The sequence below is a fragment of the Manacus candei genome, unplaced genomic scaffold, assembly GCF_025592945.1.
Source record: "Manacus candei isolate 608988 ecotype Guabito, Panama unplaced genomic scaffold, ASM2559294v1 h1tg000139l, whole genome shotgun sequence".
NCBI lineage: Eukaryota > Metazoa > Chordata > Aves > Passeriformes > Pipridae > Manacus > Manacus candei.
Window position 1 is genome coordinate 1,230,324 of NW_026138187.1, and position 15,208 is coordinate 1,245,531.

General features: G+C 55.6%; 1 protein-coding gene across 3 annotated transcripts; it reads left to right on the forward strand.

Annotated features, from left to right (window-relative positions):
- Positions 1-569: 569 nt before the first annotated feature.
- On the forward strand, positions 570-12,600 carry LAD1 (ladinin 1). 3 transcript variants are annotated; one of them, XM_051771688.1, is made up of 10 exons: positions 574-1,061; positions 4,520-4,660; positions 5,975-6,476; positions 6,893-7,033; positions 7,772-7,821; positions 8,771-8,843; positions 9,322-9,453; positions 9,837-9,926; positions 11,090-11,167; positions 11,514-12,600. In XM_051771688.1, exons 1-10 carry the CDS (start codon positions 1,024-1,026, stop codon positions 11,520-11,522), a joined length of 1,254 nt encoding a protein of 417 aa, XP_051627648.1. In that variant the 5' UTR covers positions 574-1,023; the 3' UTR covers positions 11,523-12,600. The 3 variants fall into 3 exon arrangements, with proteins under 3 accessions (XP_051627649.1, XP_051627648.1, XP_051627647.1); XM_051771687.1 differs by having other exon boundaries at positions 831-1,061; positions 6,890-7,033; XM_051771689.1 differs by lacking the exon at positions 9,322-9,453 and having other exon boundaries at positions 570-1,061; positions 6,890-7,033.
- Positions 12,601-15,208: the final 2,608 nt, after the last annotated feature.

Genomic DNA, 15,208 nt, shown 5'->3' on the forward strand with positions numbered 1-15,208 from the left:
CAGGGGGTCCTGGATGACATTTCCTACAGCAGTGGGAGCACAGGGTCCTGGCCATGCTGTGTGCTTGGGTTGGACCCTGATAAAAACCAGGCTGGGACCTGCCTCTGCTGTGCCTGGACCCCCTGTCACCCCAATAAGTCAATCACCCTGTGCCCCCAATAAGACAGTCCCCTGTTGCCTTCACCCCTGCCCTTGGAAGGCGGGTGTTGCCCTGTGTAAGTGTGGGGGGATGGGGGTCTCAGGGCAAGTCCAGAGGGGATGATGGGTGTGGTGGGCTGGGTCCAAGCATGAGGTGAGCCTGGGCACACAGCTCCTCTCTGGCACAGGGCTTTAGCACCCAAAAATTCGATCCCCCCGTGCTTCAGCCCCTTCCTCTGAGACTTTGAGAGTGTCCTCTACCGCAGGAGAGCTCGTAACAGTGGGGAGGCCACGACAGCTCCATCCAAGATATCTGGAAAAGGGCTGGAAGGAGCAGGGAACCCTCCCATGCTCTTTGGAAAGCGCTGGGCTGCACCCAGCCAGAGGTGTTTTAATGACTGTTTTGGATCCCTGGGAGCCAGCCTCCTCCCACTCAGCCCAAGGTAATTCACCTCCTCCGCCGGTGCTGGAGGAGTTGTTGACTGGTGGAGGGCGGCTGGTAGAACAGGTTCTCCGCAGGGAGTTGTCTCCGAAACCCTGGGAGACCTGGATGGCTCGGGCCCCGAGCGGGGCTCTCTGCTCGGAGCCTGGCACGGCAGGAAGCGAGGAGGGAGCTGTTTTTTGCGTGGCACTTCTGGGCAGGGCGTCCTTCGCTCCGCGCCGCTGGTAGACAAATTACAGCCTTGCCTCCGTCAAGGTAGATAAGGAACCATGTGATGCAGCGTGGTGTAAAGTGGTGGCAGGCAGGGTAAAGGTGCACAGGGAAATAACCTTGCGAGGGAGTTCTTCCCTCCCTCCTCAGGGGGCAGAGTCTGATCAAACAGCACCTTGGCCTCGATGCGTGCGCAAGGTTTGGGGGCTCTCTGAAACTCCCGGGAAGCAGGAATGTCTTTTAGCAGGAGGAATTGGTCTGATCTCTCCAGGTAGGTGCTGTGGTTTAATGCTTAACCCTTCCCACGGGTGGGAGGCAGGGGGTGAGGGTGGGCTGCTGCACGGCCAGCTGGACAAAGGGGTGTTGGGGAGGATGGGAAGAGGGGCAGCCACCCTGGCGGTGTTGTTTGCAGAGGTGTTGCCAACCCCATGGAGAGCTCAGCACTGCTGGGGTTTCTTGTGGGTGGGCAAGATCAGAGGCATTTTTGTTTCTGCTGCCGGGGGAAGCTGAGCATTGCATAGGAATACCTATGCAATACCCTCAAAATGCATTTTCACTCTGTGTGGGATGTATTTTCGGTCTGATTTGCCTTTCTTTGGGGCACAGTCTGGCTGGGCTATGTCTCCAGGCTTGCTCTGGAGATGGCTGGGGGGTTTTACACTCAGCCCATGCCCATACAGCTGCTGGGTGTGTGTCCTGGGTCTGCCCCTGCCCATCTGAGCAAGCCCTGATTCAGCGGCAGTCGCTGAGCCATCCTTGCAGCCTTTCCTAAGGAGAGATTCTTGGCTCCAATAGGAGCCAGGGTGAGTGAGACTCCTGGGCATCATGGGGTGAGTCAGGGGCTCACACGAAGCTGGGGATCACTCCTGACCTCCTGCAGACCCCAGGACAGCACTGCCAGCCAAGTGCAGGTGGAGTGATGGAGACTCAAACACAAAAATCTCTCACAAATCAGAGAAGAAATCCTGGTTTAAGTTGATGTGATGGCTCTGAGACTTAATTGCAAACCCTGGTAGTTCGTGTAAGAAAGGGGAATCCCAACTGGTTTGGGTTGGAAGGGACTCAAAACTCATCTTGTTCCACCCCCTGCCATGGGCAGGGACACCTTCCACTAGACCGGGTTGCTCCAAGCCCCATCCAACATGGCCTTGGACACTTCCAGGGATGGGGCAGCCACACCTTTCTCTGTGCCAGGGCTTCACCATCCTCATTGTGAAAAATGTCCTTATATCTAATTGAGACCCCCCCCCCCGCTCGGAGGTTGCCAGCTCACACCCTGCCCTTTCATGAATGGGATGGATCCAGAGGGCATTCCAGCCCCATCCAGATCCACTTCCTCTGAGCCACAGCCCTGCCCAGCCACAAGCCCAGTGGGGTCCTGCACCCTGCGTGTTTCACAACCCAGAAGGCAGTTCCTGTGCTCTCATTAGATGAGGCAGCACTGAAACAGCAGAAATGTCAGAAATCTCTGCACTAATGATTAACAGGAGAGGACAAGGCAGGGACACTTGCCAAATTTTTTACTCATCTCCTTGAGATTAAAAAAGGTAAGACAGCGAAAAATAAATCCCCCTTTGAAAAGAGGAGGGAAAGGTTGGCGAAGCAAATCCATCGCCTAATGGGTGGATTGCTTAATTAGAAATAACGAGAAGCTGCATGTGGAGGTTACGTGCTGCCTCAGAAAGAGCCAAGGAGGGAAGAGCCAAGGCAGGAAAATTCCATTTTCATTTTGAAGGAGCCTGTCTGTGCGTAAAAACAAAGAAGTAACTGGCTGTGATGTGGATTCAAACCAACATTAGTGCTCTGGGCTGTCACTGCTTGAGGGACTGGAGTGCTGAGCAGAGGCACTGGCACGTGTGTGTGCCCGTGTACCTGCCAGCCTTTCCAGGTGGGAATGTGTGTGCAGGGATTGCTGCACTGGGACAGCAAACACGGCTGTGCTGCCTTCCCAGCCCCTCCGAGCTGGGCACTCAGGGGCAGGGGCAGCCCAGGGAGGGGAGCACAAAGGAGGTGTCCCCACCTGGGGATGCTCATCAGCTCCCCAAGGGCACATCCCAGCCTTTCCCATCCCTGTCTCTCCCGATGCCAAGCACGACATTAGGGACCACCTGGAGCTCCCCAGCAGTGAGTCTGATTGCTGTTGGGGTGTGCAGGGTGTTTGGGGGTGTAGGGAGTGATGGGGGCAGTGGGAGGGAAGGGCATCACCCCCCCAGCATTACAGAATCACAGAATCTGCTGAGTTGGAAGGACCCACAAGAATCCAACCCTTAGCCCTGCACAGGATCATCCCCAAGAGTCACACCCTGCCCCCGAGAGCACTGTCCAAAAGCTTCTGGAGCTCTGGCAGCCTCGGTGCTGTGACCACTGCCCTGGGGAGCCTGGTCAGTGCCCGACCACCCTCTGGGGGAAAAACCTTTTTCTGAGATCCAACCTAACCCTGCCCTGACACAACTTCAGGCCGTTCTCACTGCCCTGTCCCCGGCCAGGACCTGCCCTGTCCCCGGCCAGGACCTGCCCCTCCTTGCTCTCCGTTCCGCTCTGCTGGCCCTGCCGAGCTCCCCCGCCTGCCCTGACTGGGAAGAACAGAAGCCACAAATAGTTGCGGGGGGCAATGTGGTTTAATTTATGACCCAGCTTTGATTACACAGTAACTCGTTACCACGCCGGGAGTCACCCTGTTCCCAGCGGGGCTCGCCGTCCTGTGGGCGTGGATGCTGCTGACTTTCACCTTCTTAAAAGTCAAATCCACGGTGCACCCTGAGCCTGGATGACACTGGAATGCCAGGGACAGAGGTGGGATGAGGTTCTGGGGTGGACCCTGTGCGGAGAAGACTCTGCCCCAGCAGGCTGTTGGCGTGCTGGGAGCTCCATGGTGTTCCCTGCATCTCTTTGAGGCTGATTGAGGTGCTCGAGGTGAATGAACACTGTTGTGAAAAGCTCAATCTAGCCAATAAAAATATTTTCCAACACAGTTCATGCACTGGCACAGAGGGTGGGAAGGTTTAGCACAGAGAAAGGACAGGAAAGGTGGTGTTTTCCAGACACCTTTTTATTCAGGATGACCTGTTATAAACCCACACGCATTTGGCTTTTGCAGTATAAAGTGTTCAAAGATGATTATAAACCATGTCTTTTTGGTACAATTTGTGATTATAAACAATACCCAGTCCAGCCACACGCAGGGAGGAAGAGGAGTTCCTGCCAGCCCTGTTCCCAGGCACAGCATCTCAGTGGTTGCCTTCAGCATTTGTGCTTTTGCATCTGAGGCTTTTTGCTCTATAAAAATTAAATTGCCATCACTACAACTTGCTTTCGGGCTAAAATCTTCTACCACTAGTGGTTACCCTTCCAGTTCATGTGGTTGAGGTCTGTGTGGTGGCTCTAGGGTCCAGGTCTTGCTAAGTTACAGGTTCAATATCCTTCCTCCAGAAGGTTGCTTAATGTAGGGATTCCTTTTGAATGAGTGCTCCCTCCAATAGGAGAAATTAGGAGTTGTAAAGTCAAGTGCTTTTGGTGGGAAATGCCTGCATGAGCTTGGTGGAGTGAGAGCACTTTGCTACACTTGGCTCTTGTTGGCCTCCCTCTCCTCCAGCCCTGTGCAGGGCAACTTCTGTCATCCCCTGGGCCTTGCCCAGCGTGTTTCAGTTCCCTTTCTTGTGTGGCACCAGGGCTGCAGGCTCCTCATGCAGGACACAGCCTCACCACCTCCTTATGTTTCGTCCTAAACAGCCTGGCCAGGCAGAGGACCCTCGAGGATGAAGAAGAGCAGCAAAGGGAGCGCCGGCGAAGGCACCGGAACCTGCTGTCCTCCACATCGACGGATGAAGAGCCTCCTAGCCCTGGGAAAGACCCCAGTCCAGCCTCCAGCAGGTGTGTGGGGTCCTGCTGGCATCAGTCTTGCTCCTGATGCTGACAGCTCACATCTTGCTAACTTGTTTTTCTCAACCTGCTGCTGCAGCTGGTGCGAGTCTCTCCTGGGTGAGGGTGGGCTGAGCTGTGGGATGAGCTGGAGTCCTTTGGGCAGAAGGATGGGCTCCACAGGAGGAGTAAAGAGGGGGAGATCTCTGGTGGGCTCAGTCATGGGCCTCAACATGTCCCATGGCACAGGAGCTGGTGTGCAGTGGTGAGGGCTGGGGCTAAGGCTGAGCTCAGGTGGATGCTGGCCCTGCCCTGGTGGGGCAGGCTCCCACTTCTGCAGAGCAGGTGAGCAGAGCATCAGAGCTTGTGTGTCCTCCTCCTCTGAACCTTGCAGTTCACACAACAGTGTGACCTTTGCTGATGTGGGGAGGTGACCCAAGGGCTTTCCAGTGGTGCTCCCAAAGTCCCTGGATGCAGGGAGGTGCTCTGGGACCAGGCTGTCCCTACACAACATGACAAATGCTCTGAATTGAACCTGGAAATGTCCAATATTTAGATGGGTTTTGTCCACAGAGACTCCTGCTCCAGAGTGTTTCTGTGTGTTTCAGACAGGATGGAGTTGGGGTGTTGGGGTTGGATCTGGGTTGGATAGGGGCTGGACATGACTGATATGAACCAGGTGGGTAGGACAAGTCCCCCTTCCCTGGTGCTGGCACAGTCTGCCCATGTGGTGATTGCAATTCAGGAGGAGGGCAATTCTTATCCCATCTCCTTCCCAAGCCCTTGTGGATACCATCTCCATGGCCCTGGCCAGGTGTCCTTCTGCCTCTTCCCAGACCTTGGGCCTCTTTGTTGGTTTGTGAAGGAGGGGAAACAGCTGTTTCACAGGTTGAGTTGGGGCTGTGGTTGGACCCTGCCAGACCAGACTAACTTCCAACCAACTCTTCATGCTTAAACATACTGGGATATTTTTCCCAGTCCAGTGAAGAGCTGCTGACACACTTCTCATCCACCAGCAGACCCAGCACAGTGCCCTGAGCCCACACCTCCTTGGCACAGGACTTGGCAGATGCTGGTGTTCTGTGATGAGGCTGCAGAAATGCTTAATCTCTGACACAAAGTGGGGGGGAAAAAAAAAGACTTTCAATCCAATCTTGTTCTTGGAGAGCCAGGCTGGGGTGCTGGGGATGAGTATGGCTGCAAGACCTGGTCTGACTGGGGGACTGTCCCCCCCCTCAGAGCCTTTTGCCTCACTGCCAGCATAAAAGCCATCCCTCTGGCCCCAGGGTGCTGAGGTTTGCCTCCCAATTTTGTCTCTGTCTCTAGACCTCAGTCCCTGGTGAAAGCAGTGTCTCCAGAGGACGGGGAAGAGCGGAAGCTCTCGGAGGTGCTGAAGACACAACAAGGGAGAAGGACAAGGTGCCTGCCACCTGTCTCTGAAAAACTGAAGCAGAAGAAAGAGCAAAAGGAGCCAGGGCTGGGGGAAAGCCACACGGAGGCAGGGACACAGCCCTGCGTGAGGCAGGAGAGCATCTGGGCGGGAGAGCGGGATCGGGATGCAGCCAAGGGCAGAGGGGACCCACCAGGAGACCAGCACCTGGAGCCCGTCTCGGAGACGAAGGCAGTGGTGAGGGGACGGCTCCGTGACAGAGAAGAACAAGGTGTGGGGACTCCTCGGGGGGAGCAGAGGAAGGAGCTGAGGGAGCTGCAGCAGCCGCCGGAGGTGGGGGGCTGCCGGCTCCGGGAGGTGAAGATCCTGACCAGGCAGGGAAGCCACAGCACAGAGGAGAAAACAACCTCGGTGGTGACCTCCCCTCTGGAGCAGCAGGTGAGCAGGAATGGACAAAGCACCGAGCCTTGGGGTGTGGGGTCCTGGGCGCGGGAAGGAGAGCAGAGAGAGGGAGAGCCCAAAAGTGCCAGGAGGGAAATGGGACCTGAGGGATTTTGGAGAAAGTTTTTCTGAGAGCTGCAAACCACGAGGTGGTGGACAGGGTCCCATCACCTCCTGCCCTCCCCTGCCTGCACTGTCCTGATCAACACGTCCAGCAAGCCCCTACTGACATCATGGTTTCACTGAAGAGATGTTTGAGGCTTTGCATATCCAAGTGAGGCAGCCAAAGTTTGCAGAATTTAAATCTCAAACTCCTGCCTCCAAACCAGTTCCCACCATGGCTGTTCCCTGCACCTCAGCCTTCTCTGCAGACTCTGCAGGGATGCATCTGATGTCTGCTTTTTCCTCAGCAGCCATCCAGGAATCCCTCAAAGCAGGTTATACAACTGTCTCCCACACAAGATGAACCTGCAGAAAAGCCAGACCCTTCTCCAACTCATGTCACCTACAGCAGCTCCATCAGACGAACCAGCCCAAGAACTGTCTCCTTTCGAGTAAGAGCTGAAGCAAGTGGTGAAAGAACCTCATTGAAGCAGTGGAGGATGGGAGGGAGGAAGGAAGGGTTGCTTTGGCCTCTGGATTATGTTGGCAGAGCCTGTTCCCAAAAGTGTGTTCAAAATCCACCCTTGGGCTGGGCATTGCAGTTCTGCTTCAGTCTTCCCTTCATTTCCATTCTCCGTGTCTGACCAAAGGCCTGTGATGATGAACATGCCCATGTTCATATGCTTTGTGCTGGCCAGAAAATTTATGGGAAGGGATGAGAAAACAGGGAGCTCATTGTCCTCAGAATTTCCAGAGTCACAGGAATTACCATCCACCTTCTGGCCTTTCTAGTCTTATCTGAAAGCACAGGATAAAAATAAAACCCATCTCCCTTCTCGTCCCTTGTTACAACTCTGAGAATATATTCAGCTTCTGCCCTCCGAAAAAGATCTGTGGAATAAAGTGGTTGGAGAGGCTGGGAAAACCCAAGAACTGTTGAGACCCTCCCTGCTGTGGATCAGGGCTGTCTGGCTGTGCTTAATTGACTTTCATGCGGCTTTGTTGGGAATAAAACTGTTATCGCTGCAAAACATCTTTAGTCTGGGGAGCTTTGAGATAGGAGATAAGCTCTGGTGTGGGTGCAAATGGAGCTTGCTTGGAACTGGGGGAGATAGCAGAGATAGTTTGTCCCATGTGTCTCTCTGATAACCAAAGCTGGCTCTGGAATCTCCTCTCCTTGTGTCTTCCAGATCATCTCGAGAAAGCAGAAAGAAGAAAGCCAAAGCCCTCTCACAAGGAGGTCAGCACCTCCACCATGACAAGGGGGTCATGGTACTTTGGTCTTGCTGGGCAGGAATTGTCCTCCTTCGTTTTCCAAGGGAGGAGGAGGAGGTGATGGGACCTGGGAGTTAGTGAGTGCCCTCGAACAGGTCTCGGGTGCCTGGCTGACCAGGCAGAGGACAGGACAATGTCCAGTGTGCAGCCTGCATCTGTACAAGATCACGGAACCACAGACTGCTTTAGGCTGGAAGGGACCTTAAAGATCTGGTTCTAACCCCCTGCCATGGTAGGGATATCTTCCACTAGCCCAGGTTTCTCCAACTTCCTCCCAGCAAGGCCCTGCTGTCTCTTGGGTATTGTAGTTTCATGTCATGGCTCATGTCTGCACAGGAGTGGTTGTGTTAAGTGGTGCAGCACCACAACAGGGTCCCATCCGTGGGGATATCAAAACACCCCTGCAGGTCCATGAGAAACATGACCTGGCTTTGGTGGACAGACCAAGGCATCTTCCACATCTCCATGGGAAGGTTTGGCCAGGTGGCTTAAACACTGGAGGAACTGAGAGCTCAGATGTGAACACAGGGAGCTGATGGGATGCCCTCTCCTGAATGCAGGGCAGGGGAGTGGGTTTATGGACACCTGGGCTTGCTCCTGTGCTGTAGGCCAACCCACAGTGGTATCAGGGAGGATGCAGTTCAGAGCTGGCAGTGGTCTATTCAGGGATGCAGGGCAAGCTGAGGAGCTCAGAGATGCATTTCAATGTACAGTGTGGCCCAAGTAAGACAGTGAGACACAGAGATCTTGGCCACCAGCAGGGAATGAGTTGCCTGGGTTCACTTGGCAGATGGATGCAGGAGTGCCTGGGTGGGATGGGGTCTTCTCCTGCCAAGTGCAGTCCCCCAGGACCATGAGCTGAGTCCAGGAGATCCTGAGGGAGCCGTGTTCAAATCTTCCCTCTTCTTCACCAGTGCGAGTCTGAGGATCCCAGCTAGCAGCAGCACCATTGGGGAGAAGCTGGAAAAGTACAACTCAGCTGTGCAGGTACCAAAACCACTGGGCATAGCCAGGCTGGGGTGGGAGGGACGGGCAGGAAGAGAGAGAGAGGTGGCCTGTAGCTGAGCGAGGAGGGGAGGGACTGAGCTGCACTGAACACCAGAGCTAATGGAGTTGAAGAAGATGGTCCCAGGCAGAAAAAGGAATTGGCCTCGGGGTTTAGGAGCAGAGTGGTTTGAACTGATAGAACCACAGAATGGTTTGAGTGGGGAGGGACCTTAAGAATCATCTCGTTCCAACCCCCAGCCGTGGGCAGGGACACCTCCCACTAGACCAGGTTGCTGCTTGCCTTGGGAAGGGTCTGCACAGTCCTGCTGGGGGGAGGCAGCGGGGCGAGTCTGTGAGCTGGTGCCGGGAAGGGAAGGAGCAGACCCCGAGGGGCTCAGGGTGTGAGCCAGAAGCAGGACGTTGCTTTTCACCCCCTGGGGTGCAGCACGGCCCCGCTGACGCCCCTCTCTCTTCCCAGCGCTCGGAGGGGCTGAAATCCTCCGTACCTGCCCAGAAGAGCCGCCTGCTGCCCTCGGAGGGGGTGGCCAGCAAGCGCAGCTTCTTCGAGGCGAGCGCTCCCAGCAAGGCGGAGCCCCTGGCCGTCAGGAAGGTGAGGGCAGGAGCTGCCCCGAGCCGGGACCTCCCGGCAGCGCCCTGTGCCAGGGCAGGCACTAGCTTTTTGGGCAGGTTTTCCTCTTTGCATACCAACGCAGAGCCTGGCAGGCTGCTGCCGGGCCGCGGTTTGGTGGGAGGTGGGTGCCTGTTGAGTGGTGCCAGGCAGGGCTGGGCTTGGGCACCGAAACTCCTCAGTCAGTGTGTGGGTTCCTGTCGATGTGCTGGTATTTGAGGAGCTGGGATGGAGCCAGCATGTGGGCTGGTCTCTGCCTGTTGCAGCTCTGCCCAGTCTCCCCGTGCCCTGGGGACTGTCCTGGGTTACATTCGTGCAGTGGGAGAGCTGGTGCTGTAACCCTGGAGTCCCTTTCTGTGCTGTAGGACAACCTGAAGATCCCAGGATCGGTGACCTCTCGCATTAATCTGTGGATCAGCCGAGCTCAGGAGCCTGCCAAGGAGGACAATAGCAAGGTACCAGCTTGTGCCAGCTCCTCGGGTGAGAGCCCTGAGGCCAGGTAGCCTGGCAGGACAAGGTCCTGCATCTGGGGTGGTGGGGCTTGAAGGGTTGATGAAGTCTTGGCTGAACCCATTAAAGGGTTTGAGAGGAGTTTAGCCGGGTTTGGAGGTCTGAGTGCTGCAAGGCCACAACGATGAGGTATCGAGGCTCTAATTGTTGCTGTGCCCCAAGCCCCAAATGCCTGAGACAGCTGATTCCAGCCTTTGGTGAGGTGAGGAGGGAGCAGGTGCCAGCTGGGTGTGCATCCCAGGACATAGGGGGTACCTGACCCTGTCACCTGTGAAAGAGATCACCCCAGCATGATCCCATCTCTGCCAGTGTCTGGAGGACTAGCTCTGGTCCAGGACCACTGAGAGTTGAGCTGTGTGCTCAGTCCTTTTGCACTGGGCTCTGAGGGGCTTGGACACCTGTGTGTGCTCTGAGAGTCCTGATGCATGTGTGATCTGGGGTCATCTGCACCCCCATGTGTATCCCAGTCTTCCAAAACAGGGTGCCTTGTAGCTGTGGGGGCTCAATGCCCAGCTAAGGGGCCTCAGAGATCATCACTTTGCCCCTGTGGCTGCCCCATGGATATGGATGCACCAGAGACAGACAGGAGAGTCTTTGGCCTCGGGGTGGTTTTACTGTTCTTGGAAAGGCTCAGCAAGTCCTGGGCAGGTATCACTGCCTGCAGCAATGGGGTGTTTGGCCACTGCTTGTAGCAGTCTCCTACCCCCACTGGGGTACAGGACCAGGAGTGGCAGCTCCAGCCCAGCCCCACAGCCAGGGAAGGCAAGCCTGGGCACCCCCAGTGCTGAGCTGCAGAGATCAGCTCTGCCCAAATGTGTCTGTGCCGGGTGGCTGTGCTGGCTCGGTGGCTGCCAGGAAAGGGTTTGCTCTGGGGTCACTCCTGGGCAAAGCTTGGGGCTCCTGGATCAGTTTTCCTGTAGAAACATCTGCTTCCTCTCTGTGGGCTGGAACTGCACTTGGTTTTTAGGGTCTACCAACATCTCAGAGCTGGCTGGTTTTACCTGAACAGTGTGTGCTTCAAGGTTTGGTTGAAGTCAGACCAAGGCAACACTGCACCTGATACAGGGAGAAAACCTTCCCATGGCACTTATGACTCTCCTGTTTGCAGGAAATCAGGAAAATCAACAGCCTGCCAAAGCGTGATGTCTGGATAAAGCAACCTGGAGCCAGCCCTGAGGACACCAAGGTAGACACAGAACTGTTCTGGTGCATCCTCTTGAGCCAGGGGCAGAGCCAGGCCCTGCCTGCTGGTGCCTCACCCACAGGGCAGGAAAAAAACAGGCTATAGGGGGAGAGGGAACATGAGGGTCATCAGGACCCCAGGAGTTGGGGGAGTCAGCAGGAGGAGACAACTGGAGGCATCTGTAAGGGTGAGAAGGAGTCTGGTCTGGGAGAAGAAGGGAAGTGGCATGTGGTGGGATATAGGGGATGCCTGCCTGCCCCATCCCCTCTCAGGTCCTGGTTAAAGCAGCTGCCTTTGGGGGCTTTGCAGCCTCAGGCCCAGCCTCACTGGTTCTCACTTTCTTTTCCAGTTGCAATAATACCAGTTGTAATATCAGATGATCTGGGAAAAACTGGTTTGCTCTGAAGAACAAAGCCCAGCCCTACCCGACCGTCCAACAGCTCACTGCCATGAGTCCCCCATGCCATGTGGACCACTGGGCTCCTCTGCTTGTGGGATGGGAAGGAAGAAGGCTGGAGGAGTCTCCCTGTGCTCCTGGTCCTCATTCACTGCCTGCCTGGGGTTGTCCAGGCCTGGAGGCTCCTTGCAATGCTGAAGGCAGACTCTTGTCTTGTTTTCCCACAGCATTTTGGTGTTCTGCTCCTGATCTCTGCCTGTGCCCCATTACTGCCCTTGCAAAGGGGATCAGCCCACATGTATCCCTTGCAGATGGAAGATGCCAGCAGGGCAAGAAACTGCCTGGCCAAGGGAGTTTCAGCTGCACATCCATGGACATGTCCATCCCTTCCCTGGCCCGTGTGGGATGAGGTGGGGCAGGCAGATGTTCCCCCCCCATCCCAGGATGTCACTGCCAGAGGGACCCAGCCAAAGGCAAATAGTGTTTGCAAAGTCACACAAGTGCTGGTGTGACTCAGAGATGCCTCATGGAAGAAGGGTGGACCTGGTTGCCCTGGTGCTTCCCTCCAGAACTTTCGCAGCTGAACCAGAGACTTGTCCTTCTCCTGACATCCCCTGCCCCTACAAGCAGTGACCCCTCTCATTTAGTGATACAGGGAGGGTGGGCTGGCCCTGGCCCTGGCCCTGGCCCTGTTTTGGGGGTTGCATGGAGCTGAGCACTCTGTGCTGGGCCCCATTTACCTCTCATCCTTCCCCTGAGCCCTTTGCCCAGTGTTCTGCAGGCCCTGATCCTGCTCTGGGAGCTCACCCAGCAGGGATGCAGGATGCTCTCTCAAGGCTGGCTTTAGGGTGCCATGGGCAAAGGGCTCAAATATTTGTGCTGGGGCCATTGTATGAGCTTGGGCTGTGCCTTGAGCAACCACTGGTGTGGGACTCTGCTGCTGCCCCTGGATCTGAGCTTGCTTTTTGGGCTTTGGAAAGGACTTGGTTTTCTCTGTGCCTTTTTTTTTTTTCTAATAAAAGTTGCTCTTTCTAAAACACTCCTGGTCACCTGTCCTCCTGGGCTGGGATGGAGAACTGTTCACTTCCCTTCTCCTGACAAGGGGAAGATAGGGAAAAACCTGCAACGAAAGCGTCCTGAGAGGGTAAAAGCAGCCTGAGAGTCTTCCCTTCTCATTAGAGCATCTCGAGCTCAGTGCAGGGGCTGAGTGAGCCGGGGCCGGGGGTTCCAAGGAGGGTCTGCTCCTCCACTTGTGGCAGCGCTGCCTTATCAGCATCCCCGGCCCTGGGTGACAGCTGGGCTGGCTTGTGTCAGCCCCTCGGGCACTCACGTATCTCGGTACGGAGGGTTTAAAATAGCAAATCTCTGAGGCCACACAATAGCTTGGGCTTATATGGGCTCCTGGGGAGGAAGGGGGAGCGGCGGAGGGGGCCGGGGCCGCGGCTGCCGAAATAGCAGCTCACAAGTGTTGCATTCCTCGCTGGGCGCCGGGCACATTCCTCCCGGCGCTGCCCGCCCCGGGGTGGGCGCTGGAGCCCCCTTAAAGCCTCCTGCCCCCCAAGAGCATTTCCCAGACACCCGCCGGCTTCCCCTCGGCTCGCCGGGACCTCCCGCGGCACAGGTAAGGCTGGGGCAGCCCGCTCCTGGTGTGGATGCTCAGTGGAAGGCAGCACTGACAGACCCAGGAGTGATTCGGCTCGGGGCTCACGATCCTCCCCAGCCCCTTGCTCCGGGCTGGGGTTTTGCCATGAAGGCATTCCCATGGAAAAAGCATCAGGACCATCTCCAGCCCTCCGTGTTTGCAGTTTGTCCAACGCCTTTTGAACCACCCTGATGTGTGCCAAGGTGGCTGAATGGATCTTGCTGCCCTGGTTCTGGGGGAATCTCAGAGATCCCTGATCCCTGTGTCTCTGGAGGGAACAGAAGGGATGTGATGCCTGTGGGAGGGTTAGGCCAGCCTGGCCCTGGCTTGCTGGCAGCCCGTGGGGTGGGATAGGGGTGAGATGCTCCTGGGCATGGGCTGACCCTGCCAGGCAGGACTGGAGCAGTGACATGACCCACAGTGGAGAAACGGTGGGAAATGGGAGCTCCATGTCTGGGCAGCCTGGAGGGAGGGAGAGACTGTGAACCACGGATCAACTCAGCCCCACAGGTGTGACCAGCCAGCCCTGAGCTGAAGGAGAGGGTGATTTTAAGGAGTAGGAGGAATATCTGGGTTGTTTAATACACAGCAAATGATATGAGATTTTTTGCAGTCAATAATATGTGCAATGTTTCCTCTTTAACTCTGTACTATATCTGCTGGCTCTCCTAATTCTATCAAAACAGAATTTCAAGCTTTAATGGAAAAGTTTATCTGTTTCTGTGCAGAGGATGGATAAATACTCCCCAGAGCCACTTTTTTCTTGTATACCCCCATAACAGTCCTGGGTTTGGTGCTGTTCCCTCTGCTCTGTGGGATCTAGTGATGTATGAGATAGGAGGGGAATGGAAATGTAGGAATAAACTTTCAGAGGTTTGCACTGTCATGGCCAGGAGGGGCCCTCCACTCCTGTGTCTTGAGAGGATGATATGAAGCCTTGTGCTTACAGGCTTAGAGGCCACATAAAAGATTTGGCCAAACCTGAGGTTTGAGAACCATGCTGAACCTGGGGGAAAAGCAGGGCCACGAACTGATATTTGAGGGGAAGTGGAAATTGAGGGGATGGTGCTGGAGGGGGTGCTGAGGGCCAGGCCCCACATCCATCAGAAGAAAGAGAAGAGCAGTGTCAGAAGCAGGAGGTGATCCTGAGGCAGACAGGGCTGACTTCGAGTCCCAACTTCGTGTGTCTCCAAAAGCCCCTTGTGAGTCATCGCCCAGAAGTGAGATTTGACAACCCCTGGAGCTGTGGGTGTGCCCAAACACCCCTCCTGTAATGCCTTTCCCATGCCTGAGGAATCCAGCTCTGGATTCAGCATCTTGAATAAGCAATCCTGAAGCCTGTCCTACCCATCCTGGGTAATAAAATGCTCAACAGATGCAGCCAGGACCAGTTGTTCCCAGAGTCCGGGCAGCAGCAGAAGTGAAATGTTGTTGCTCTGGGAACAGGTGGTTTAGCACATGAAAGTTATTTCTAGAGCTGCTCTGCGTTGTCCTGAGGCATCTCAGCTCTGCTGAGGTCTGGCACAATCATGAGCAGTGCACAGGCTGGGCAGGGGATGGGGCTGATGCCCTGGGCTGCTCCAGGATGCCCAGGGATGCATCTGCTCAGTGCAGACCTCACAGTGGAGTGTTGGGTGAAGGTTGGATGAGGTGGGACAATGAGCAAAGTCCTCCTGACCACAGCTGGGAACATAAGCATGGCCATTGCTGCAGAGTTTTTAACCCTGTTGGCAAACCAGACTGTGAATTATCCCTTTTAGCTGACCTCAGGCCCAGAGCCAGCATCAGGAGAGAAATGCTCCTGCTGAGCCCAGGTTGCCTCTTTCCAGAGCACTTGGAGGGCTGGGAGATCTCCCTGAGGACTTGTGCTGTGCCTTGGCTGTAAATCCAAGATAACAGGTCGTCCCTGAAAGCTTCAACTGAGCTAACAGGAAGCAAAACAAGCTGATCATTATAGGGGTGATTTTCCTGCCCCCTGAGCAAACACAGCCCCCTGAGAGGGCTG